The 25411-nt window shown below is 46.5% G+C and overlaps 1 protein-coding gene across 3 annotated transcripts in view; it reads right to left on the bottom strand.

Moving 5' to 3' along the window:
* MAN1C1 (mannosidase alpha class 1C member 1) overlaps nt 1-25411 on the bottom strand; it is a 321546-nt gene that overhangs the window by 50248 nt on the left and 245887 nt on the right. For all 3 annotated transcript variants that reach the window (XM_069622732.1, XM_069622733.1, XM_069622734.1), the window contains 2 exons: nt 19086-19305; nt 8000-8172 (listed from right to left, as the gene is read on the bottom strand). In XM_069622732.1, coding sequence (XP_069478833.1) covers nt 8000-8172; nt 19086-19305 — 393 coding nt within the window. The remainder of the gene's footprint in view (nt 1-7999; nt 8173-19085; nt 19306-25411) is intronic.

Raw genomic sequence — 25411 nt, 5'->3', positions numbered from 1 at the left:
CAGCGTAAATAGCGTTTCCGCCATTGCACGAAGGAGCAAAGTGCGGCTAATTACGACCCATCGGGCACGAGCATTACGCCATGGCGGAATCCGAAAGGCTGCGATGGCGGAAATGACCCCAAAACGGCCCTTACCGCCGCCGTACGCTGCACCAGGTGCAATACCGCCACCCATCTTAGCGGTCACCGTAATGAGCGGGCACCGTAATGAGCGGGCACCGCAAATTACGGGCACCGTAAATATACGGAAACGGAAGTAAAAGCATGTGGCCGGAACGGGAAACAGCACGCCGCACAACTATAAAATCCGAATCCCAACACAACCATTAAAAATCCGACCCTGACACACATCCCAACCCGTTAGCAACCCCAGTTAAAAAAATAAATATGGGAAAGGTAGCCAAGAAAGCGTGTGATCGCAAGCGGCAGGTCCACTTCTCCCGAGAGGAACTGACCGTGCTGACCGAGACCCTGCAGGAAAATGCCGCCGTCGTCTTCTCCAGTCAAATGACCAGGACGGCCCTTGCCAACAAGAAGGCCATATGGGCCCTGGTGGCACAGCGCGTAAGTGCGGTGGGGACAACACCCCGCACGCCACAGCAATGTCGCAAGCGGTGGGACGACCTGCGGATCCGCGTACGCAGCATACTTTCTGCGAACAGGAACATCGCCACAGCTACCGGGGGGGGATCAGAGTCGCCCATCAAGTTGACCCCCTGGGAGGAGATCTGCGCCTCCACCATAGGAATGGAGAGCATAGAGGGAGTCGGAGGGATGGAGAAAGGAGTGCCGACATCCGGAGAATCAGGTAGGTTGGCCAAGAGAAACAATGCGAAATCCACAAACCACGAACATGTGCAGTACCATGTGACCCCATAGTGCAATACATACTTTGCCCTGACAGCGCCCTCTAAAAGTCAGAATGAATAAACAAATTAATCAAGATGCCATAAACAACCCCTACATGTGCAGCATGCACCCCCTAACTGCAGGCAGCCAAATGAATGCATCCTCAACCCACACGAAAATGAGACCACCTCCAAGGCCCAGTCCCAAATCACCCTCATGTACCACCCCAATGCATTTGATACGTTGCCATTCCAAATCCCACAGACCCTTAACTAACGCTCGCCCCTCTTTACTCCACCACAGGGTCCGATACCAACGACGAGCTGCAGGACACCCCTACCAGCACGCCTGCAAAGAGGGCCAGGACCAACGTCCCAAGAGCCTCCACCTCAGGTGCAAGGATCAAGACACGGCAGCAGCAGGAATCAAGTGCCAGCACACTGGAGGGGACTGCAACAGGCACCCCAGCAGCCAGCAAGTCCACAACCCCAGCACCACAGGTCCCCCCAAAGAACGTATCTGATGGCACTGCCTCTGGTGGTAGCAGCACCATAGGTGACACAGCTGTCATGCCAGCATGCTCCGACACGGAAAACAGTGCTGGCGACGTAGGTACCATCCATGACCTTTCCCAATCCCCCTGCATGTCCCATCCCCTACACCATGACGAAACCACGCAGGGGCACCCTGAAGACGACGACTGGCCAACCCCCACAAGTCCTGTGCCAAGCCAACATGTGTTGAGCAGCCCCCCTGTCACACCACCGCAAATGTCCATGGCCCAGCAGAGGCAACAGTCCCTCGACCTGCTGATCGAGCAACAGCAGGAAGTGTCCACGCTACTCAAGGACCATGCAAATGAATGCGGGGGTTCCAGGGCAGCCATGGAAACATCCACCGAGACACTCAGGGCACAAATAGAGAAAAGTTGTGAGAGCCTCAGGGGAGAAATGGAGAGAAGCACCGAGAGCCTGAGAGCACAAATGGAGAGAAGCACCGAGAGCCTGAGAGCACAAATGGAGAAAAGCACCGAGAGCCTGAGGGGGGAACTGAATGCGACGTCCAAAGACGTTTGTGCTGAACTTGCTGCTGTGCGCCGTGTGCTCTCGGAGCTCTCACAAACCCTCAGAGACATGCATGGACGCGAGCAGGCAGAGACGTCATCCGTGGCAAGTTCCGTCCAGGGCAGCCCCCAACGCAGATCTGGCAGGAACCTGCGCTCCACGGGCAGGGGTGCCCCTGATACCCGTAGAGGGGGCTTGCAATAGCGTCTACCCACGGGCAGCATGCATATTTGGACACTGGTGTTGGGGGGGGAGGAAGTAGGGTGGAGGGGGTGTGTTGGGCTTCACTGGGTGGCGGGTCCATAGGGTGTATAAATCAAATCACATTAACAATACAGCACTTCATTATCATCCAATGACATGTGTGGACATTGATATTTGCGTACGAGGCCTTCATAGGCGTACAGTCCACTATGTGCCTGTACTACACACACACAGTGCCACAGGTCCCCTTTCCGTGTAATAGGCACCATGCGTGGTTGCTAGAAGCATGCATCTATGATGCTCTGTCGGATTGCACGTGCATCCTGTGCCTCATGGACTCCTTGGGGTGCCTCCACATCCCCACCCTCATCATCATCATCTTCAGGTGCATGCAGTACAGCGTCAGGGGGCATGGGCACATTCCTACGTATGCACATGTTGTGCAGCATGACACATGCCATGACCATCTTAGAAACCCTCTCATGGCTGTACATGAGTGCCCCGCCAGACCTGCTGAGGCTGCGGAAACGAGCCTTCAGTAGGCCGAATGCCTGTTCAATGACCACACGGGTACGTGAGTGGGCATGGTTGTAGTCCTCCTCATGCTGGTTCTGTGGGTTCCGGATTGGTGTAAGGAGCCATCTCTTCAGTGGATACCCGGCATCACCTGTATGGGACGAATAAAGGGTGTCAGTGGAATGATAGTGCTAAGTAGCCCCCCCCCCTCCTGCAAGGTCATTGACGCATCAAATGGGCCACGATGTCATGCATGGAATGAGACTCACCGAGTAGCCAGGATCTGTGCCCTGCGTGTCGCTCCATGTAGCGTGGTATTCTTGTGTTCCTCAGGACCATAGAATCATGGGTAGATCCTGGAAATCTGGCACAACAATGCGTAAAGATCTTGTTGGAGTCACACACCATTTGCACATTGATTGAATGAAATTGTTTCCGGTTGCGGTACTGGACCTCCATGGCATGTGGGACAACCAATTCAACATGGGTGCAGTCGATGGCACCAATGCAACCCGGGATGCCGCCAAGTGCATGGAATCCCACCTTTGCGTTGGTAATCTCCTGGTACGTGCGTGGTAGTGTGATGTGGTCGTCGGCGTGCTTCAGGAGGGCATCGTGCACTTGGAAGAGTGTCCGTGAGAACAGTGGCTGTGAAATGCCATGCAACTGTCCGACTGTGTGCTGGTAGGTGCCTGTGGCCAGGAAGTGGAGTACAGACACCACCTTCAGTAGGGGTGGGATGGCGGTTGGGCTATCTATCATGCTCACGAGGTCAGCATGTGTCATGTCCACAATGGCGATTATGGTGTCCCGGTCCAAACGGTAGAGGGTGTGGATCTGCTCAGCAGTGAGGTTGAACGGATCAGCTCGGAGGCGTGGGATTGCGGGCCGCCTGCGTGGTGGTAGTGGCAGTGCTTGTGGGCCTTGCTGACCCTGCCTTGCCCTCCTCCTCCTCCTTCTCCTCCGTCTCCCCTGTGCGCCCGGTTGTTGTACCTGTTGTTGTTCGTCGTCTTCTTGTAGTTGTAGCACTTGCAGTGCTATCTGGTGCCCCAGGCCCAACATCGCTAGTCCTGCCGGTAGCATTTTGGAGTGGGAGTGGTTGTGGGAGGGGTTTGGGTCTGCTATATATGTGCTGTCGGCCTGTATGGCCTCCACCTGTGCTGATTGAATGAATCTGTGGCAGATGCAATCCCTTCTGGCCGAGCACGTCCCGCACGTAAGGCTGCATTTGGCCGCATGGCATCTTGGGATTGGAATCATGTATCAAATCCCGATGGCAGTGTGATGTACTTTGACTGATTTTCATGCTATGCTCCCATTGTTACACATGCTATGATTGCAGCCGCTTACATACCTGTGAAGAGTCAGTGGTATGTAGGGCTCGATCGATGGCCGACCCTCATGCAGCACAGTATCGTACTTCACCGACGGGCGTGGCGTCCCATTTGTGATTGCAGCCAGTTAGCATTATGACACACAGCCGCACTACATTGATGTGGTTGTGAATGCAAGCGTTCACAGAAGCCTTTTCGACGTAATGTTGCAAGTGAGGAATTCGAAGGCCAGCATTTTTGGTTGCGAAGTAGCGGTGAGGAGACGCCCACAGGTCTGCCTGGATATGTAACGTTCTATTGTTGAATGTCCTTGGGACAGGGCCCATAACGAGCAAGCAATGAATGACATGAATTGAATGGGATGCGCAATAGCGTAGTGGACGATAAGGCAGGACGTTCCCAAGTCCATCTTGCTTCACAACACTACAGATCCGGCCAGGAGCACAGTGGTTTTTGCAGACTGCATTACGCACAGACGCGATGGAAGTTTCACATATTATGTGAGTGGATGTTCATGCGTTTTCATTGCGGGATGAGGGAATGATGAATGGATGCATGGACAGATGATTCCATTTAGGGTCTGCCATGTACATGTGTTTTTTGATTCAATCCCCTTCCCCTGCGCTATGTGATGCAAGGCTGCCATAGTGGGACTTACGTCTATCTGCCCTTGTCGGATCCTCCCTGTCTCGACGCGCCTTCATACACTTGTGTCTAGGCACGTTACTAATCCCATGTCATGGGTTCTATCTTGACGGACGCATGCACAGTAACCGACGTTGCCAATGGTGTATTAACCTCGATTGGTTTCGTTATGTATCGATACTGATTTAGGGGTGTGTATATTCCTTTGGAGTGGGCTAGCATGCATATGGGTGTGGATTTGGTGTGTTGAATGAAGATAGTGATGCATCATGTGTCCTGTAGTGCAATCGGTTAATTTGTGTTTCATTTGGGTGACAGGTATCTCCTGCCCTATTGCAGATGCCATCTGTACGCCACTCCTCCAGATGGATTTTACTCTCGACACCTGCAGCTTCGGGTGAATCAGTGGAGCACCATTACGATCTTATGGGACGATCGCCAATGGGCCACATGCCCTTACGCTGTTCTGGTGGCTAGGTGCAACATTTCGGCCTTTCAGCTGGACTAGTGCCTGCCTCATGGGACGGACCTGCGGTTCTTGCCGCTTCCATGTTGCCTTTTGGAACGTTGATGTTGGCCCTGTGTGCCATGATGGTACAGGGCGTCACACAAGTGGAAGCTGGTCAATTATTGCAGATGCAGCCCTCGGTGATGATGGATGTTTTGGTGTTATTTTACAAATTGCTGTGAGGCCTTTGTCATTTGGATGTGCATTTAAATTGTATTCCGATATTTGGCGTGTTGCGTTATTCTTTGCAGGTGATGTGGCGATTTTCGATTTGTGGCGGTATGTATTGCGAGATGATCTGCATTGTGTTCCGCCTTCTGAGTTGAGTTGTGTGGTACAGTACTGGCCGCTTTTGCCTACGTAGCACAGTATGGTCACGGATAGGGGCTGCCATTGTGACTGTTTACATGATGTGCTGTTCAGGGGCGGGGGATTGGCTTTTGGCCGACTGGTGCCTGTCAGCCAGGTCGATTGATGGTATGATGGGATGTTCAGAATGTGGCTGGTCACAGGTGCCTGTGTTTGCGTGCGTTTGTTGGAGGGGGACTGGGGTCATGTCCATTGGAATTGCTTCTGTATTCATGCCATCTGTGCCCTGCAGCTCCCATCGGCCCCTCTTGGGATGAGCCTGGCTGCTCAGTCACTCTGCCAACTTGTGTGGTACATGCTTCTGCTGATGGTTGGTTTGTTTACTGGCAAGAGTACAGGGCTGGTGCAATCCCCCTCAGGATGCTGTTTTGGATGTTGCCTTGCGCTGGTGGCAAGCGATGGGGGACTACTGTTGTTTTGTGTCATGTGTTCTTGATTTCCATTTTGATGTCTTGTACCTTCACATGCCTGTGCTGCATCAGTACGGCTATGGTGACATGCCGTACATGGATGCCCACTCACGGGGCGCTTTGAACACCTGCATGCATTTCTACGTTGGCATGCATGGGTGAATTGTAGATTTCACTGGTTGCATGGTGTGAGTACATTGCGCCTGCCAGGAGTTGTGCAATGTGGCCAGGGAGTGGAGTACAGGCACTCAGTGGGCCATTTACGGTTGGTTCACGATGCCGTATTTCTCGCCATGGCGGAATGGTCCATTCCGCCATGCCTGATGGCGTTAGGTACATGTCCGCTAGGGTCGGAATTGGCGTACCGTTGCACCATGGTGGTGTTTGCGGTTTGGCATGGTGCGCGCGCGCGTGCTTAGTGCAGTTAGCGTTGGCGTTCACTACGGTGTCGCTAATGGCTTCGTACTTTGCGGTGACGGGTCATAGTCGCACCGAGCGCTTTTCGATGGCGGTATTGCATTTCCGCCATCGTTTTCCCCTTTCCGCCAGGGTCGTAATGAGGGCCTATGTCTTCACTAGACCATTCTTTGGAACAGGGTATGACTTTAGTAGGCAACTTAGAGGACTTATCAAGGGTACCCTTGCTGGATGTTGATGTCCCAGTAGATGTGTCTGTCTGCTTAGGGTGGAAGGATGGTCTTACAGGAGTGGAAGGCTGTGCTTTCCGCTGTTTCCCCCCCTCCCCGTGCGTGGAAAAATGTTTTCCCTGCCCCTTGGAGGCCCCAGAGACTTTCGACGCCTGGCGTCGAGGGTCGGGAGAGGTATCTTGTTTCGAGCGTGGGGCCTCGCTGGTGTTAACTGCGGCCTCGGTCTCCTGGAGCGCGGCCTGGGGGTGGAAGTCGTCTTCGTCTTCCGACGATCGAACTTCCGTTAATCTAGGGAGCGAGGCACTCTTGGCAAGAGTGGATGATTGCCTTGCGTCATGAGGCGATCTCGATCGAGAGCGCCCAGAGGACACCGAGTCGGACCGTTCTATCTGTGCCTCTTTCCGAGAAGTCAACGTCGTCGAGGTTCGGTTGGGCTTAGTGTGCTTAGTGTGTGTAGGGTGTGTAGCGCTTGCGTCGCCGGGGGTCTTCCCCATAGCCGCCCTGCCGGACAACCTTCCAAGTCGGGGACCTGCGCTCGGCAGTCTTTCGACGCCGTAATGCCCTCGCCGTCCGAAAGTACGGCGTCGCTGCCATCGCTGAAGGCGCCCTCCGCTGCCATGGCCGCCTGCCTGGCGTGGTGGGCCCAACGCTTTGTCGAACGGTCCTTAAGTGTCTTAGGCTTAAACCTACTACACGCTCTGCAGTTCGCTTCGGGGTGGTCCCTCGGCAAGCAGAGATTGCACGTGGCGTGCCTGTCGACCCAAGGGTATTTGCGGTTGCACTTGGGGCAGAATTGGAAAGGGGTACCCTCCATACGCACCCTGAGGCAGCGGGCTGGTAAGTGTAGGAAATATATAAGGTGTACCTATATACCAAGAGTGAAGAGTATGTACCACCCCCACTCTCCCTACTTGCAGGGCCGAGGCCAGCGGCCTACTAGGCCCGGGCCGAGGCCAGCGGCCTTCCGAGGCCCAGATCTGTCGTGCAGCAGCCGACGGTCGATGTCTTCTCCAGCCGTCGTCGAGTGTCGAGGGTCGACGTTGGGGTGGGGAAGGATGTCAATAAATAATTTTAAACTTCAATAATTAGCAAAAGTATGGCTAAGGCCAGGGGACTCCGCAAGATGCTTCCGACCAGTATGGCGGAAAAAAAACAATCTGAGGATCCTAGACGCGTGAGGGATCTTGGGTACAGTGGACGTCACACTAGGGATAGTATTACTGGCACGCCTGTGTCGACGCCCATTTTCGAGTTTCGAAAAACAAACTGTAATACTCCGCAGCTTCCACTAGATGTCGGCCTATGCACAGCATGTGATCTAAGCAGATTCCACAAGCCTCAGAAATATATATATATTTTAAAAAGTATTATCTTAGAACATAAACACTTTCATGGAAATATGTTACATTAGTTCTCGACAAACACGACTAATGTATTATAAAATGAGGACGTACCTGGACGACGTCCCAACCCCACTGCCGGTACTTTGGGTCATGCGTAAACCTCCACAAATACATGTAGCTTTCCACCACTTCCGGCCTCAGAATGTAGTAGCGTTCACTCAATCTGGTGGCCATGGCCTCGCTGTCGGAATCAAATCGGAAGGCTTCTGGCCCCAAGTTGGTCTCTATGGGAATACAAACAAACAGGATGGGTTTCTGATTTGCTAAAAGGTATGGTAATGTCATGAAAAAGAACAATCCAAATAGCAGCCACTCAATGCGCTCATCCAACAAAAACTTGTTTTGCTATTTAAGTTTGCGTGCAATAAGTGACCTAGCAAGGGGGAACCCAGGGATCCTATATCCGATTAATTAAATAGGTTTTCACCTGGTGATGTGATTACGGTTATTTTCAGTTGAAAACTATAATGTTATCCATTAACATGGTGGATGCAGAAACAGTAAGGGTTAGGTTTTTCTGAAAGAACGATTGAGTATTTAACGAGTTACCTGTTACAGAACAACCTTGACAAATTGTGAGGAATTATAGGGGACGTGTGGGAGTAGACCGCGCCAGAGTTAATGAAGGCTGGGGTATTCTGGTGCTGAACTACATTTCCCAGAGATCCTGGGGGCAGAGGTCATGTGCGGCAGGCTCTCAAAAGTGGGCGGCGTGCTTCAGACAGTCCTTGAGATTAGCACCTGAAGCACGTACACCACGCTGTTCGCCACCGCCACGGCCACGAGGAATTGCCCACCTGAAGGCCGACTCTGCGTTCCACGAGACCGCTAACAGAGAGAGAGAGACCGGGCCTGCGGCGGTAAATTAGAGCCGCAACAACAAATCTATCCCGTGGCAGGGATTTCCCCCGGTGGGAGGTGAACACTGTGACTGGAACATGGCTAGCGGAGGCACCGTAGATGTGGGTCTCAGTCTATCGGGCGGAGTCATCAGTGCCCCTGAACTCGTCCGCGACCCAGGGGCTTAAGTTATGTGCTATGCTTGCGCTTGTGAACTATTTAATTTAGAGTTGTGGGGCAACTACATAGTTGCATTTATCTTTTCCTTTTGCAGAGAACGCTTGCAGACAAGCTGCATGGACAATGAATAGTATTCAAGGAGTGCATGATTGTCAATGAATAAGCACGCCAGAAGTGCACAATTGCAATGTGGACAAATGAACACTGTGCATTTGATGAACTGATATGGTAGAGTCCATGCAGGAGTCAATGCCAGGTGTAAAACCCATGTTAGGGTGCTGACAAATTCCTGGGGGTTGGAGCAGGGCGCTTGGGACATGTTTGCAGGAAAATGTTATTTTAATTTGGGACATGGTTGCAGGAAAATGTTATTGTGAAGTTGGGACATGTTTGCAGGCAAAAGTTACTTTGAGTTGAGCATAAGTTTGTAGGAATATGTTAATTGAAGTGTGAATGCATGTGGCAGATTCGGGTGTAGGATCGGCACGTTGTGAGTGTTGCGGTCCGTGGCAGGAAGTTCTGGAAGTATCGGAGGTACAGTGTTTATCTGTGTATTACACTCTGCTACCCCATACACATCCACTTTCATGCTCCTTACCCTCCTTCCAGTTACCCTAACTCCTCCATACCTATCCACAATCTCTTCCTAACCCTCTTATCCCCATTGGTTGCCTGGAGGTGGCATATGTATTCAAAGAAGGCATCTCCTGTCAATCAAGGTGGGAGGTTTGTGTACCTTACTGTTCTGTGGTTGGGTTGAGAGTGCAGAAACACAGCTTTGCCAAACTCACAAGCCCACAGTATTATTACCACCTGAACCAGCATAGACACGATAGCCTCCACCTTGGCCGACATGATGAAGGTATTACAAGAGATGCAGAGGGAGTTAGATAGGTCAAAGACAGAGATTGCTGCATTAAGTGTTCAGGTACAGACCTTGACTGCTCAGGCTACCCCTGTACAGGTTGGAGGCTGGGGGGTGGTGGCAGTTTCTGTAGTGGTGGCTCCTTCAGGGCCAGTTCCATAGGCACCCCCAGAAGGTTTTTACAGGGATGCGTGCCCATTTAAAATGTTCAAGACGCGATGCCAGTTGCATATTTTGTGTAAACCTTTGGCGTTTCAGACAACCCAAGCATGGACAGAATTTCTTATTTCCTATGTAATGGAAGGTGCCGCTGCCTGGGCTATTCCCTTGGTCAGTAAGGACGACCGATATTGTATTACTGGGGGTTGTTTAAACAAGAGTTTGGAAGGCTTTTTGACAGATGGCCCATATCATTAGCTGCCGATAAGGAGTTGTTACTGTTGAAACAGGGGGCAAAAGACTTGATCACTTACATTACTCAATTTATTCAGATGGTAATTGAGGCAGAGTGGCCTGCGGAGAAGAGGTAGGTGTCATTCTATCAGGGTTCGAGGGATGAGTTGAAGGATGCCATTCTCCAAGTAGAACCTCAACCCCAGACTTGTACTGAGCTCCTTGATCTGGCTTTAAGAATGGATCATCGGTTGGCAGAAAGGAAAGGGGAGTGGCGGAAGGAATATACACCAATGGTGCATTTGGATAAGGTAAGGGAGGTAAAGAGTAGTGAAGTGGAGCCCATTTAAATTTGGAGTGTACGGGGTACTTTCAGTGTGGAAGAGAAGGCAAGGACGAAGAAACAATGTTTATATTGCAGGCAGGCAGGGCATTTCTTGCGAGATTGTCCTAACATGCCGAAAGGGCACCCTTTTCGGAAGAAAGGAAGTTGGGATAGAAATGCGGCAGTAGGAGGGAGGCTGCAGGCTCTGACATATACATCCTCACAAGCAGCCCCAGGGGAACCACATGCCCATTTTGGTGATGTTATCTTTTGGATAATATACAGTCACGACGGCGGCTATGATAGATTCAGGGGGTACGGGTAATTTATTGATGTGGAGTACACTCAGAAGTTGAAAATCCCAGTGCAGGCTAAGTCTATTATTGAACCGGTAAGGTCAGTGGATGGGTTGTTGTTAACATCAGAGCCTATTACAACACAGACACAGGAGTTAGGAATGTGTTGCTTCCCTAGACATGAAGAAAGGATTGTGTTTGAATTAATTGCAGCGCCTCAGTTTAAAATCATTTCGGGGATGCAGTGGATGGTGAAACATAAACCTGCAATTGACTGGCAGACAAGAGCTGTGCCATTTGGGGCTAAGCAATGTGAATGGTATTGTGAAGAGAGCGAGAAGCCAGTGGTTGGGTTGGTGGCGAGTGTGAGTTTGGCACAGTATGTGTGCTTCATCAGCACCGATATACCCGTGGGGTATCAAGATTATGAAGATGTATTTGTGAAGAAAATGGCAGAGATGCTTCCTCCTCATAGGCCTTATGATTGTGCCATTGAAATACAGTTGAATGCTAGTCTGTCTTGCAGTCATATATATGCATTAACTGAGGCAGAAAACTTGCACTTGCAGGAATATTTAGACCAGGGGTTGGAAATTGGGTTCATCAGGCCCTCTCAGTCTCTTGTGTCATCTCCTTTATTTTTTATTCCAAAGAAGAAGGGAACATTAAGGACTTGTATCGACTACTGAGCCATCAACAAGTTACGGTAAAAAACAGGTTTCCATTGCCTTTGATTTCTGTTTTATTAGATCAAATAAGATCAGCTCAAGTATTTACAAAGTTGGATTTGTGAGATTCACATCATTTGGTAAGAGTAAAGGAGGGTGATGAATGGAAGACTGCATTCAGAACTAAATCAGACCTATTTGAGTATCTTCTTATGCCTTTTGGACTGTGCAACGCGCCAGGAGCATTTTCAGTTTGTTGTGCAAGAATTACTGAGTGAGTTCATGGATGTATTTGTGGTGGTTTACGTTGATGATATATTGATATATTCAGAGTCTAAGGAAAAACATCGGGAACATGTGAGGAGGGTTTTGCAGCAGTTAAGGGAGAATCAGTTGTATGTTATGTTGGAGAAGTGTGTGCTTGAAGTGACCACAGTGACCTTTTTGGGTTATGTATCGACACCGGAAGGTATTGAAATGGACCCGGTTAAGGTAAGGGGAGTGGTGGCGTGGCCGCAACCTAAAAAAAGTCAAGGATGTACAATCCTTTTTTTCCTTTGCTCATTTTCATCTCGGAGAAGGTGACTTCATTACGAGACTGTTAAAGAAAGGGGTCACATTTGAGTGGGATGAGCAGGTGTGGGAGGCATTGGAGATTCCAAAACAAGCTTTTTCCATTGCTCCCATCATCAGGCATCCTGATACGATGAAACCTTTTCAGGTGGAAACAGATGCATCAGGGGATGAAGTAGGGGCCATATTGTTCCGAACGGGATGAGAAAGGCATTTTGCATCCTGTGGCCTATTTCTCAGAGAAATTAACAGCTTGTGGGAAAAATTATGCAGTTGCAGATTGGGAATTGTTGGCCATTACAGAGGCGTTGGGGGAATGGAGACATTACCTGTTGGGTGGCAGGCATACTTTAACAATTTTGATGGACCACAAGCATTTGAAGTATTTGAAGAAGCGCTAAAACACTGAGTGCTCAGCAATTAAGGTAGTCACAGTACTTTGTGCGGTTTGATTATCTCATTACTTATCATCCAGGGAAAAAGAATGGCAAGACAGCTGCTTTATCTAGACATCAGGAAGAGCAGGGGGAGAGAGAGGTACAGGCAACAATTCCACCAAAACGTGTAATCGGAAGGGAGGAGGAAGGGTGGGTTATGGAGCTCAGGCAGGGTTGGACTCAGTAGATGAAGGAGGAATGTTGTAAGCAGAATCCTGACAGGTATATAAGGGAAGGGCTACTGTATCAGGAAACCAAGATATATGTCCAAGGGGAAAAGGTGCAAGAACAAATTCTACAATGGTTTCATGAGGGACCGTTGGCAGGACATGCAAGAATCGGAAAGACAGTGCAACAGATTCAAAGATATTTTTGGTGGCCACAGTTGGTGCAAAGGGTTCAGTAATGGATTGCGAAGTGTGCAGTGTGCGCTAAGAATACTTTCTCCCATCAAAGGCAATGGGATTACTGGAACCATTATCAACACCAAGTAAACCGTGGGAGAATGTTTCCATGGATTTTGTGACAGAATTGCCGAAAGTTAAAGGTTATGATACCATTTGGACGGTAATGGATTATTTGACCAAGATGGTGCATTGTATGCCTTGTAAGGGAATACCAACGGCTGGCCAGTTGGCAGAGTTGTTTGTGCAGAATTTAGTGAAGTTGCAGGGCTTACCGTCTTCAGTAGTCTGAGATAAGGGGGTCACAGTTTACCTCAAAAGTTTGGAAAGCCTTCTGCAGTCAATTGGGTATTCAAGTGAAGTTGTCCACCAGTTTTCATCCACAAACAGATGGGCAGAAATAGCGGGTGAATCAGGCATTGGAAGAGTTTCTGGGCTGTCTGGTGGCTCAACTAAGAAATACTTGGTTGGAGACATTATGGTTAGTAGAATGGTGTTATAGCAATTCTGATCATGTGTCTCTGCAAATGTCCCCTTTCTTTTGCCTGTATTGTTACCATCACTAAATGTTGCCAGATAGGTTGCTGGTAGTAAATGTGGTCACAGCAGTTCAAGAGTGGATTCAGGAAATCCAATTGGGATGGTAGAAGGCTCAAAAAAATGTGCACAATGCCAAGAAGGTGTATAATAAATATGCTGATGGAAAGAGGCAGCCACCTCCCAAATATAGAGTGGGAGATAAAGTGTGATTGGCAAAAACGTTTGAGGTTGAACAGAGCGTAGAAGTTGTAGCCTCGATTTGTAGGACCGTTTGAGGTGGTAGAAGTGTTAAACCTAATGTGACACAGTTACAACTGGCAAAAAGTATGAAGGTCCATCCTGTGTTTCACGTTTCCCTGTTAAAGCCAGCGGAGGTCAGATTGGCAGCAGAAGTGTTATCTGTGAGCGATGTGGATTGGGAGGAGCAAGAGGAGTATAAGGTAAAGAGTATTTTGGACTCTGAGAGGAGGAGAAGGACATTGTTTTATTATGTGGATTGGGCGGGTTATGGGCCTGAGCAGCAGTCCTGAGAATCAGCAACAAATGTGCATGCCCCATTAAAAGTTAAACAGTTTCATCGAAGATGTCCAGAGCATCCCAACACCTTTGTCTGAGAGGGGTAGTACTGTCAGGAATTATGGTGAACGTGTGGGAGTAGTCCGTGCCAGAGTTATTGGGAGCTGGGGAATTCTGGCACGTAACTAAATTTCCCAGAGATCCTGAGGGCAGAGGTTGTGTGCGGCAGGCTCTCAAAAGCGGGCAACGTGCTTCAGACAGTGCTTGTGATTAGCACCTAAAGCACGCACACCACGCTGCTCACCGCCGACATGAGGAAATTACTAAGTGAACACTGACTCATCATTGTATGAGACCGCTAACAGAGAGAGGGCCCAGGCCTGCGACGTTGAATTGGAGAAGCAGCAACAAATCTTTCCTAGCCCGGGCCACGGCAGTGATTCCCCGGCGGGAGGCCAACACAGTGACTCAGATACAGCTAAAAGAGGCACCATAGCTGTGGACCCAGTCTATCGGGCGGAGTCATCAGTGCCCCTGGCCTCGTTTGCGGGTTCAGTGGCTTCAGTTAAGTGCTCTGCCTGCGCTTCTGAACTATTTAATTTAGAATTGTGGGCCAACTATTAGAAGTGCATTTGTTATTTCCTTTTGCAGAGAATGCTTGCAGACAAGCTGCATGGATAATGAATAGTATTCAAGGAATACATAATTGTCAATGAATAAGCACGCCAGAAGTGCACAATTGCAATGTGGACAAATGAACACTGTGCATTCGATGAACTGAGATGGTGGAGTGCATGCAGGAGTCTATGCCAGGTGTAAAACCCATGTTAAGGTGCGGACAACTTCATGTGTTGGAGAAGGGCGCTTGGGACATGTTTGCAGGAAAAGATTATTTGAAGTCGGGGCATGGTTGCAGGAAAATGTTATTGTGAAGTTGGGACATGTTTGCAGGCAAATGTTATTTCAGGTGAGCATATGTTGGTAGGAATATGTTAATTGAAGGGTGAATAGATATAGATTCAGGTTTAGGAGAGAAACATTGGGAATGTTACGGTCCGTGGCAGGAAGTTCTGGACGTATTGGAGGTGTATTACCCAGTGCTACCCCTACCCATCCATTTTCATACTCCTTAACCTCTTTCTGGTTACCCTAAATGCCACATACCTACCCAACACCTCTTCCTAACCCTCTTCCTAACCCTCTTCCCCCATTGGTTGCCTGTGTAATCAAAGAAGGCATCTCCTGTAAATCAATGTGGGAGGGTTGTGTACCTGCGGCTTCCATGGTTGGGTTGACAGTGCACAAGTATTCTTTTAACAACCCTTTTGTGCCTAAACTCCATGCCACAGTAGTAGAACGCCAAGAACCCCCTGTATGCTGACGTCATAAAATACCTGTTGGATAGACTGTGAAATCCTTAAAACTCAATTTGGATTTATTTGAGGAACAAGGATGTCAATTTCGATCAGAAATGACTTAAAATAAACTATTTGTAGATGGTGGAGGCATTCCCGTAATAGGTACCTGTACAATAGAACAAAGATGAGAACAAGGGGTGAGCCAGTTTATGAGGGTGTTGTGAGAAACCAGAGTGTGTCTCACCCACTAGTGCCCTGGGATCTCTCTCTCTTGGGTGGCCAGGGCATGGCCATCACATTTGGATCCAGTCCCTGGGTGTGGAACATTTGAGAGAGGATCACCTGGGTGAGGGATCTTCAGGGAGTGGGGGTGACGCAGCCGACGGTGAGATGTGGTATTCCCCCCTTTTAGTACCTCTAACCCCTCCTATTTTTTAGGATCTGATGTCCGACCCCCCTCCCCCTACACCCCTTTCTGCACAAACACTAGGCCGAGGAAGAAGGCGACAGAGTAACAAGCCTAACATTTCTGCATCATACTAATCGGGTCAAGCAAAGTCAGGCACTTGACTTCAAGTGCATACACCTGACTCCAATTAGCTCTCCTAACACGTATAAAAGACAGAACCTAGAGACACACTCTGAGCAAGGTGGAACACCAGTACGAGTAGAACCTCTGGGGCAAAGGCAAGCCTACTGGAGCAGAGCTACGGACCAAGGGACGAGAGCAGCAGGTCGAAAGCCCCAAGAGTTCCCTACAGGAGGTCTTTGCCTCCACAAAGCCACAAAAGACAGGTGGAGAAGGCCAGATCCCAATAGAGAAGACTGCATTGTGTTTCAAGGACGCCAGCGACCCTCCTGGGTGAACGACCGTGTTGGCGAGGCCAAGCCTGTGGTACTAACCTTGACTTGTGAATTGGAAATTGAAAAAGCAAGAAAGAACCGCGCCCAGCCAGTGAGTTGGCAAGTGACCTGAGAGACCGGCATGTGCTAAGAAAGATTGAGGTTTGCAACAATATATCGCAAGTGAAGGCTGCACATGTGTGGATGAGACGCGAGGAAAGGCAGACAGCTGTGGAATCAGCGATACTGAGTAAGGGAGGGGTCCGGCGAAAAGGAGTAGCCCACTCGAAAGTCTCTGTAAAAGATGAATTGTTTGGGGGTGATAAAAGTGAATGAACTGTAAAAGCAAAATTGAACGAAGTTAACCCTGAGAGAAGGGGAGAGGAAAATACAAACATTTAATTATGAGTTGAAGTGGTCCTGTGGAGGTCTGTAAAGGAAGCCCTGCACACTCGAAAGTCTTCGACATCTGAAGAGCGATCTGAGCCGACTGGGGGAGAACCGTTAGGGAAGGGAGCCCCGGCAAGTATTGTCGAACTGAGAAAGGTCTGAGCCCGGCAGAGGGGGAACAACATTGAACTTAAAATGTTTGTTTTAAGAGGTCTGAGTCCAACAGAAGGGGACCGGTGTGACCGTTTTGTTTCGTTATGCGGGGAAGACTGGAACAAGAGTCTTCAATGTGGAAGGCCAGGCGGGCCTCGATCCAAGTCCCAAACTGTTTCAGTGTTAAAGCCCGAGCCAGAGTGTGTCATCTTGCATATGGTACTGCCTTATTCCATGCCGTCTAAACGTGTGGAGGAGAGATGATGCAGCTACATTTATTCTTTGTCGAACACTGATTTTCCTTTTATGTACATACTTCCTTTACACATTGTTTGTACAAAAAGCGACATTTATTGGATCACCCACCAATAAATGTCACTACTGGAAGGCCGAGGAAAACGTGGAAACCGTAAGGCACCTATTGTTAACATGCAAGGGAACAACACAAAACAGAGAAACCCACATGGTCCACCTGATTAAAAACACATTAATCCTAGAACAACACTGGTGGGACCACTTGATGTCTGGTAAATCTACACAATCTACAAAAAGGGCCATTGCAGTGGTAAAATTATTCGATAGCCTACATCTCGACACATTAATCGAGTGCTCACGTGAATAAGAACAAATTAAGGACCACAAACAAGGAGGCTCCTCTTCAAAGAAAAGAAACAAGGCCAGATATAAAAAGACACAAATCTTGTAAAAACTGCAACAATCTGTTAAACCAAGAATAATAAAAAAAATATATATATTGTTTTGTACAAGAGATAGGGAAGGCATTAGGTTTTGTTAGCATAGGACATTTTGATTTTACAGACACGACTAAGACTGTTTTCTTTATTATGTGATGGTTGAGATGACTCCCATCCTATTTATAGGGCAAAGTTGGAGTTTTTCCAAACCCCATGAAATTAACAAAAGTTTTACAAATTGTATCTTTTGTGTCACTGCCATACTTGTGATACCATGACTCCCCTACAGTGTACAACAGTGGGATATATAAGCTCTCCTGCTTGACTTGCCAGGCACCTACTCCCCATAAGCGAGGTGGGAGGACCTAATTAGGGACATAGCCTAAGTACTGGTGGGTGGGGTGGCAGCCCTGGCCACCCCACACACATGTATTCAGCCCACGACTTCTAACTAGAGCCCCACTCCTCTATTCTGCCTTCCACTTAAAGCACTGACCTTAACAGTATAATTTTGATGCTAGGACAAAATCGTACAGATGGGGGAAAAATGCAGAGGTAGGTTCTGAGCATGTTTTCATCACTTGTGTCATTTTTATCAGGCTTGATGGAGCGGATTAAGCCATTCCATGAAGGTAAACCAACAGAATCTCTCTGCCCATATCTGATTTTGATGTTGATGGAGAGGCTACACTACCTATGGATTTAGTAAAAAAAAAAGATCTGGGAGCCCCTTGAACGAGAACAAACCCAGCAAAATAAGCTGTTCTGTGGGAAGGTGCCCATTTGGGAGGGTCTACAACCACGTTTTAGCTCACTGTACTTTTTACAGAAGATAAATATTAATTTGCATATCACTACCACTTAGGCAGTCCGGCACCAAAATGCTAGGCAAATCTACTCCGAGCAAGAGTAGCAACAGCAACCTTAGACACGTGTTTCGGCCTCATCAGTGAGGTGAAGCTGTGCCTCTCTAGACACAGTGAGCAAGGGGTCCACGTCTGGATTACCCTGGGTAACTTAGGGTGAAACCCAAAGTTCCGAAAAATGCACAAAAAGGTCTGGGAGCCCCTCTACCGAGAACGAAAATGCCAAATAACCGGTTCTATGGGAAGGTGCCCACTCGTGGGGTGTACAACCACGTTTTGGCTCACTGTACTTTTCACAGAGCATAAACATAAATTTGCACTTCAGTCTTTGTCCCACCCGCTTGGGCGGTCCAGCACCAAAATGCTACTCAAATCTCCTCTGGGCTCGAGTACCATAAGCAACCTCAGACACGTGTTACGGCCTTGTCGGGCCTCATCAGTGAGGTGAAGCTGCGCCTCTTTAAGTTCATGGGTTGCTGTTGGTACTCTTGTTCAGAATAGAATTGCCTAGCATTTTGGTGCTGGACTTCCCTGGTGGGCGGGACCAGACTGACAAGCAAAGGAATAGGAGTATCAGTGATTTCTGGGGCTAACGATTGGCCGGCCACAATTATAGGCTTCCTGAATTGGCATGATACATGTAGGCCAAGTACAAGACCTCAAGCTGTGTGTGTAATTGAACACAATTGGTAACTTGCACATAGGGACTGTCCTTTTGCCAACGTATGCTCAGATTAGCCACTGAGCTACAAAATGCATGTGATCGTGAAACTAAGCACGCTTTCTTACATGTACCTGACCGTGCATACGACTCGTGACAGGTGTGCGTGATCCGCTCAGCCAGGTCCATGTAATACTTCTTTTTGTCTTCTCTGGCGTCCTCCGCCCCTAAGGCGATCATGCCCCCCGAGAAGCAGGCCAGGTGCCCCATCTTGTGGTCCAGGATTCCACCTCTCCATTCCGCAATGTAGGTCAGTCCTCCGGCAGATCTTTTTACAAGATGGGTTTCAATTGCCTGCAAGAAGAATGCGTTTGCTATGAGGTCTTTTCACTGGTGGCCATCATTCAACTCATTCTTAAAGGGGATGTCCGAGTCATACCCAGAAATGTTTCCGACAGGAGCACCCCTTTTGGGTAATGTCCCTCTGGGGCTTTTTTTTTTTTTTTTTTACCCAAGACTATCAGGGTTCCAAAATAACAATGACATCTGAATAATTAGTAAGTGAAAAAATTAGGCACAAAAAAGACTATAGCAGATTTACCCGACACACACAGATTATTACATAAATAGCTGCAAACGACAAAAAACTTGGATATCACATTCATCATCATATTGCGTTTATTTCGACAAGTCGTAAAACTACATAGATACAAAATTCATTATATGTAAATTCATACTTTACAACATTATTAAAATATGGACTCATTATACATGTTAAATATTAAATTTTGTAATTGTACTTGTCCCAGTAAGTGAGCGGCCAACGATGGCCTCTTGTACACATTCCAATAATACCTTTGTACAATTTTGTCTGTTTCGCACTGTGCTTCCTTTTCAATACCTATAACGCGTGACTTCCTGCGTCACCAGGCAATTTGCAAAAAACCTGTTGGCGCAAATACAATGTCTAATCATGTTGTGTATTTGCAAAACACCTCGTCATCCGCTAACCACCTTGTTTGACCATTATTTAAACATATTTTCAAATTCTGCTGCTGTATTTCCTCATAAAATCGGTGACACACAGAAACTGCTGAATAGATTCTTTAGCGGTTTTGCACACCGGGGCCTTATCAGTAAGGTTGGGGCGCCACCATTTCAAAATGGTGGCAACTGACAAGATTCCAAAGTGAAAGTTAATCAAAGTGCAGAAGAAGTCCATAGCTGAATTTCACCAAGTAGTAGTCTCCAATGAGGTTACTTTCTATATGCCTGTTTATTTATGTCGTTCCTGCGCCCAATCGTGGTAGGCCTTCTTGACCAGGTAAAAAATGTCCTTCCAGATTTATTTTTTGCTTAAGATGGTTAGTTACAAAAGTTGCTTACATAGTAGGTTACATACTTTAGTTGCAGTGGTGGCATCTTGTTTCTGGTTATGGCGACACCTCATGGAAACCTATTTTACTTAGTGTAGATCTTACAGATTTGAACCAGGGTGCATTTGAACTCTTCAGGTGCCAAAACATCACACATTGCATCTTTGCATTTACTCAAGTCTGGATGGGACTGTCATTTTATCCAATAATACATTGGTGTTAACCTGGCTAGTTCATTGAGACTTGTCCGGCCTGGCTCACAATGTATAGCTCGCATTGGGGTGGATCTGGAAGGGCTATTCAAAATGAATTTCCACAAACCACTCGGCTGCTAAGATTACCTTGTCCCCAGAGGTCAACTCCATAAAGTGTCTTGCCCTCAGCTGGTATACATTGAGAGATGACTCAATGGACCAGAACCCATTTGTTTCTGCAAATCTAGCAACAGTTGCATGGTGGTGTTTTTTTCTCATAAATTTACACATTTTCCAATGCACTTCCCTCGATTTCAAAATGAACCGTTTTCCCCAGTCCTTCTCCTTTCCTCGGCACACCTTTTCGAACTTAGAAGCACTTGTGTACAGGCGCGTTATGAATGCCATATCATAACCTGCGTGTTATTGTAATTGGTCTCAAGGCCCCACATTTCAGACATGTGAATACAAAGTTTGAGTTGCTTTTTAAAGCCACTTTTGGTAATAGGGAAGTGTCTTATTAATGATAGGTTGCAAATACCCTAGTCCATCCCTGAGGCGAGTGCTTTTGCTGATGAGATTAAACAAGCTCCCTATCTTGGCTGTTAAGGGTGCTTGGTTGTGTACACCAAGGGCGGAGCGGAGGTGTCGCTTATGTGGGGATACTGATGAAATTGAATTGCTCCGTCATTACCTCACTTCATGTAGCACATGTCTTTTCTCACTGCGTAAGTAATTTAGGGCCTACCAATAATATCCAAGTATGATGAGTAACACACTTTTTTTATGGGAAGGTCATGTGGCCAGCTAGATGGGAGCTGCCCCCAAGTAATGTGAGGGCCCAAAAGACTTTGTAGGGAGGGTTGCATGGCGGAACAAATTACGGAACAAATTACTAATTACTAATGTGTGCGTTTAGTTTTGATGTACGCGATGGCAATGAATAATTAGATGTAAATGTCTGTTGGAATAGTTAGATTAATGTAATGTATGCAAAGGTTTTCTTTTTTGAGTGCTGTGTTGCATGTGATCTGTAATATGTGATTTTACTTGTTTAGTTCTAAATGAACGGTACCACAATAAAAAAAATTAAAAAATAGGTTGAATGCATTCTCAGTTAAGAAAGACTTCCTTTCACCTCCCTGTGTCATAGGATTCTGTTTGTATTCCCATCGGGTCGATTGGCCTGGATGAGGAATAATTTCATTTTTTATGTCACACGGTGACAAGCACTGGAAAAGTCCTATCCTCTGGCTCTCTTGGACCACCAAGTAGGAGTAGCAGCATAAGTTCTCATCTAAGGAAACACGAGCACCACATAATAATGATAATAATACATTCTCATCTAAGGAAACACGAGCACCACAGAATAATGATAATAATACATTCTCATCTAAGGAAACACGAGCACCACAGAATAATGATAATAATACATTCTCATCTAAGCAAACACGAGCACCACATAATAATGATAATAATACATTCTCATCTAAGCAAACACGAGCACCACATAATAATGATAATAATACATTCTCATCTAAACAAACACGAGCACCACATAATAATGATAATAATACATTCTCATCTAAGCAAACACGAGCACCACATAATAATGATAATAATAACTGTTGTTATTATTATTATTTGGAATAGCAGCATACATTCTCATCTAAGGAAACACGAGCACCACATAGTAATGATAATAATAACTGTTGTTATTATTATTATTTGGAATAGCAGCATACATTCTCATCTAAGGAAACACGAGCACCACATAATAATGATAATAATAACTGTTGTTATTATTATTATTTGGAATAGCAGCATACATTCTCATCTAAGGAAACACGAGCACCACATAATAATGATAATAACTGTTGTTATTATTAGAATAGCAGCATACATTCTCATCTAAGGAAACACGAGCACCACATAGTAATGATAATAATAACTGTTATTATTATTATTTGGAATAGCAGCATACATTCTCATCTAAGGAAACACGAGCACCACATAATAATGATAATAATAACTGTTGTTATTATTATTATTTGGAATAGCAGCATACATTCTCATCTAAGGAAACACGAGCACCACATAATAATGATAATAACTGTTGTTATTATTATTATTAGGAATAGCAGCATACATTCTCATCTAAGGAAACACGAGCACCACATAATAATGATAATAATACATTCTCATCTAAGGAAACACGAGCACCACAAAATAATGATAATAATAACTGTTGTTATTATTATTATTTGGAATAGCAGCATACATTCTCATCTAAGGAAACACGAGCACCACATAATAATAATAATACATTCTCATCTAAGGAAACACGAGCACCACATAATAATGATAATAATAACTGTTGTTATTATTATTATTTGGAATAGCACCATACATTCTCATCTAAGGAAACACGAGCACCACATAATAATGATAATAACTGTTGTTAATATTATCATTTGGAATAGCAGCATACATTCTCATCTAAGGAAACACGAGCACCACATAATAATGATAATAACTGTTATTATTATTATTTGGAATAGCAGCATACATTCTCATCTAAGGAAACACGAGCACCACATAATAATGATAATAATACATTCTCATCTAAGGAAACACGAGCACCACATAATAATGATAATAATAACTGTTGTTATTATTATTATTTGGAATAGCAGCATACATTCTTATCTAAGGAAACACGAGCACCACATAATAATGATAATAATACATTCTCATCTAAGGAAACACGAGCACCACATAATAATGATAATAATACATTCTTATCTAAGGAAACACGAGCACCACATAATAATGATAATAACTGTTGTTATTATTATTATTTGGAATAGCAGCATACATTCTCATCTAAGGAAACACGAGCACCACATAATAATGATAATAATAACTGTTGTTATTATTATTATTATTTGGAATAGCAGCATACATTCTCATCTAAGGAAACATGAGCACCACATGCTAATTGTCCCTTCATTATGTCCCCAAATTCCGAAGTCCCAATGTGCCAAGTCCCCGGTATGTGCATTAGTATCAACGTATTTCACGTCGGTTTTCATTAAAACAGCGTGTTTATATTTGCAAATCATTACATTGGCCCAATGGACATTCCGCAGTACATTTGGTGTGGGTTTAGAAATTACAACAATCGTCTTGGCTATGGGACCACTGTATTACTGATTGCAAAACTATGTTCATTTCTAAACCCACACCAAATGTACTGCGGAATGTCCATTGGGCCAATGTAATGATTTGCAAATATAAACACGCTGTTTTAATGAAAACCGACGTGAAATACGTTGATACTAATGCACATACCGGGCACTTGGCACGGAACCTTTATGACTTACATATACAACTTGTACGCCATGGTCTCGCGGGTTCTAGGAATAAACTGTGATTATTCCCAATAAGATCACCACTCCCTAGAAAATCACCATGCCCTATGCACTTTGTCGCGATACTCACCACTTCCACCTTGAACAGCCTTGAGACAAACCTTTAGGTTTTGCTGGTGCCGACACGTGTTTCAACCTTAAGCATGATGCTTTTTTGGTCAAAATACAAGAAAAACCTTGCCATACCAGTATGTATGTTACAAAAGTGACAAGCAATGTAGGGAACACAGATTGACAAATAAACCACTTATTAGGTGTGGAAATTTACAATTATTTCAAAAAAGGTATCACGTTGCCAGCGCCAGAGTATAATCAGTGGCTCTCAGGCACCAAAACGAAATATCACACAAAACTTGGACAACAGGAGCTCTGTCCTCCTGTGATCCATATACAGGCGACAGGCAAACTTCGGCAACATTCCACACAGGAATTTGGAGCCAACAAACCAATAGCGCAGGGATCTACAGTTCTCAAAAACTCCAACACCCCCGCACCACAAACACATAATGAGGCTCACTGCTTTAACATTCTTCTCATTCAGTGAATGCTTTGGGACTTTTTTTCAGTTCCCAGAATTGAATGATGTCTTGTGATTTAATAAAATCTCTCATTAACAGAATTTTTCTTAACTTCCTAGAGTACACGTTGTTTTCTTATTATATGCAATCTTTCTCATTCTAGAATGATCTAGGAAGCTGCCTCCAATAATCAGCATTAAGTGTTGTACTTGGTTTGCTTTTGCATCATGAACTGAAATGATGTACCTGTGTGCATTCCATCCAGCTCCTTGAGGTTCTCTGGCAATATAGCCAACTCTCATTTGTACCTCTGGTTCGCCACGCTCTCGATACTTTGCTCCTCCTGGCTCTCTTGGATTCTCAGCAGTGTATCAGACTTGCAGCATCCCCCTCTTGTCTCCACTAGAGTCTCGGGCGATTAGGCCTCCCGGCGTCTGACTTGTCTCCTCAGCCACTTCCTAGGATCCTTTGGCTGATTAATGGGGGAATAAATGCATGAGACTTGCGGCGTCCCTCTCTGGTCTCCACCAGAGTCTTTGGTGATTAGACCTCCCGGCGTCTCACTTGGATCCTCAAAAGCTTCCTAGGCTCCTTTGGCTGCTTACTGGTGAAATACATGCATGAGCCTTGCAGCGTGCCTCTCTGGTCTCCACCAGAGTATTGAGTGATTAGGCCTCCCGACGTGAAACGTGGATCCTCAGCCCCTTCCTAGACTCTGTTGGCTGGCTACTGGTGTAAAACATGCATGAGACTTGTGGGGCCCCTCTCTAGTCTCCAGCAGGGTCGTCTCACTCGGATGCTGAGCAGGTTCCTAAATTCCTTTGGCTGGTTACTGGGGGGAACAAATGCATTAGAATTTTGGTGACCCTCTCGGATCTCCACCAGAGTCTCGGATGATTTCGCCTTTTGGTGTCTCACCCGGATCCTCAGCAGCTTCC

The sequence above is a fragment of the Ambystoma mexicanum genome, chromosome 11, assembly GCF_040938575.1.
Source record: "Ambystoma mexicanum isolate Mex_15411 chromosome 11, UKY_AmexF1_1, whole genome shotgun sequence".
NCBI classification, from domain to species: Eukaryota; Metazoa; Chordata; class Amphibia; order Caudata; family Ambystomatidae; genus Ambystoma; species Ambystoma mexicanum.
The sequence above is the reverse complement of the archived record's forward strand: the minus strand, read 5'-3'. Positions and strand labels throughout refer to the sequence as shown.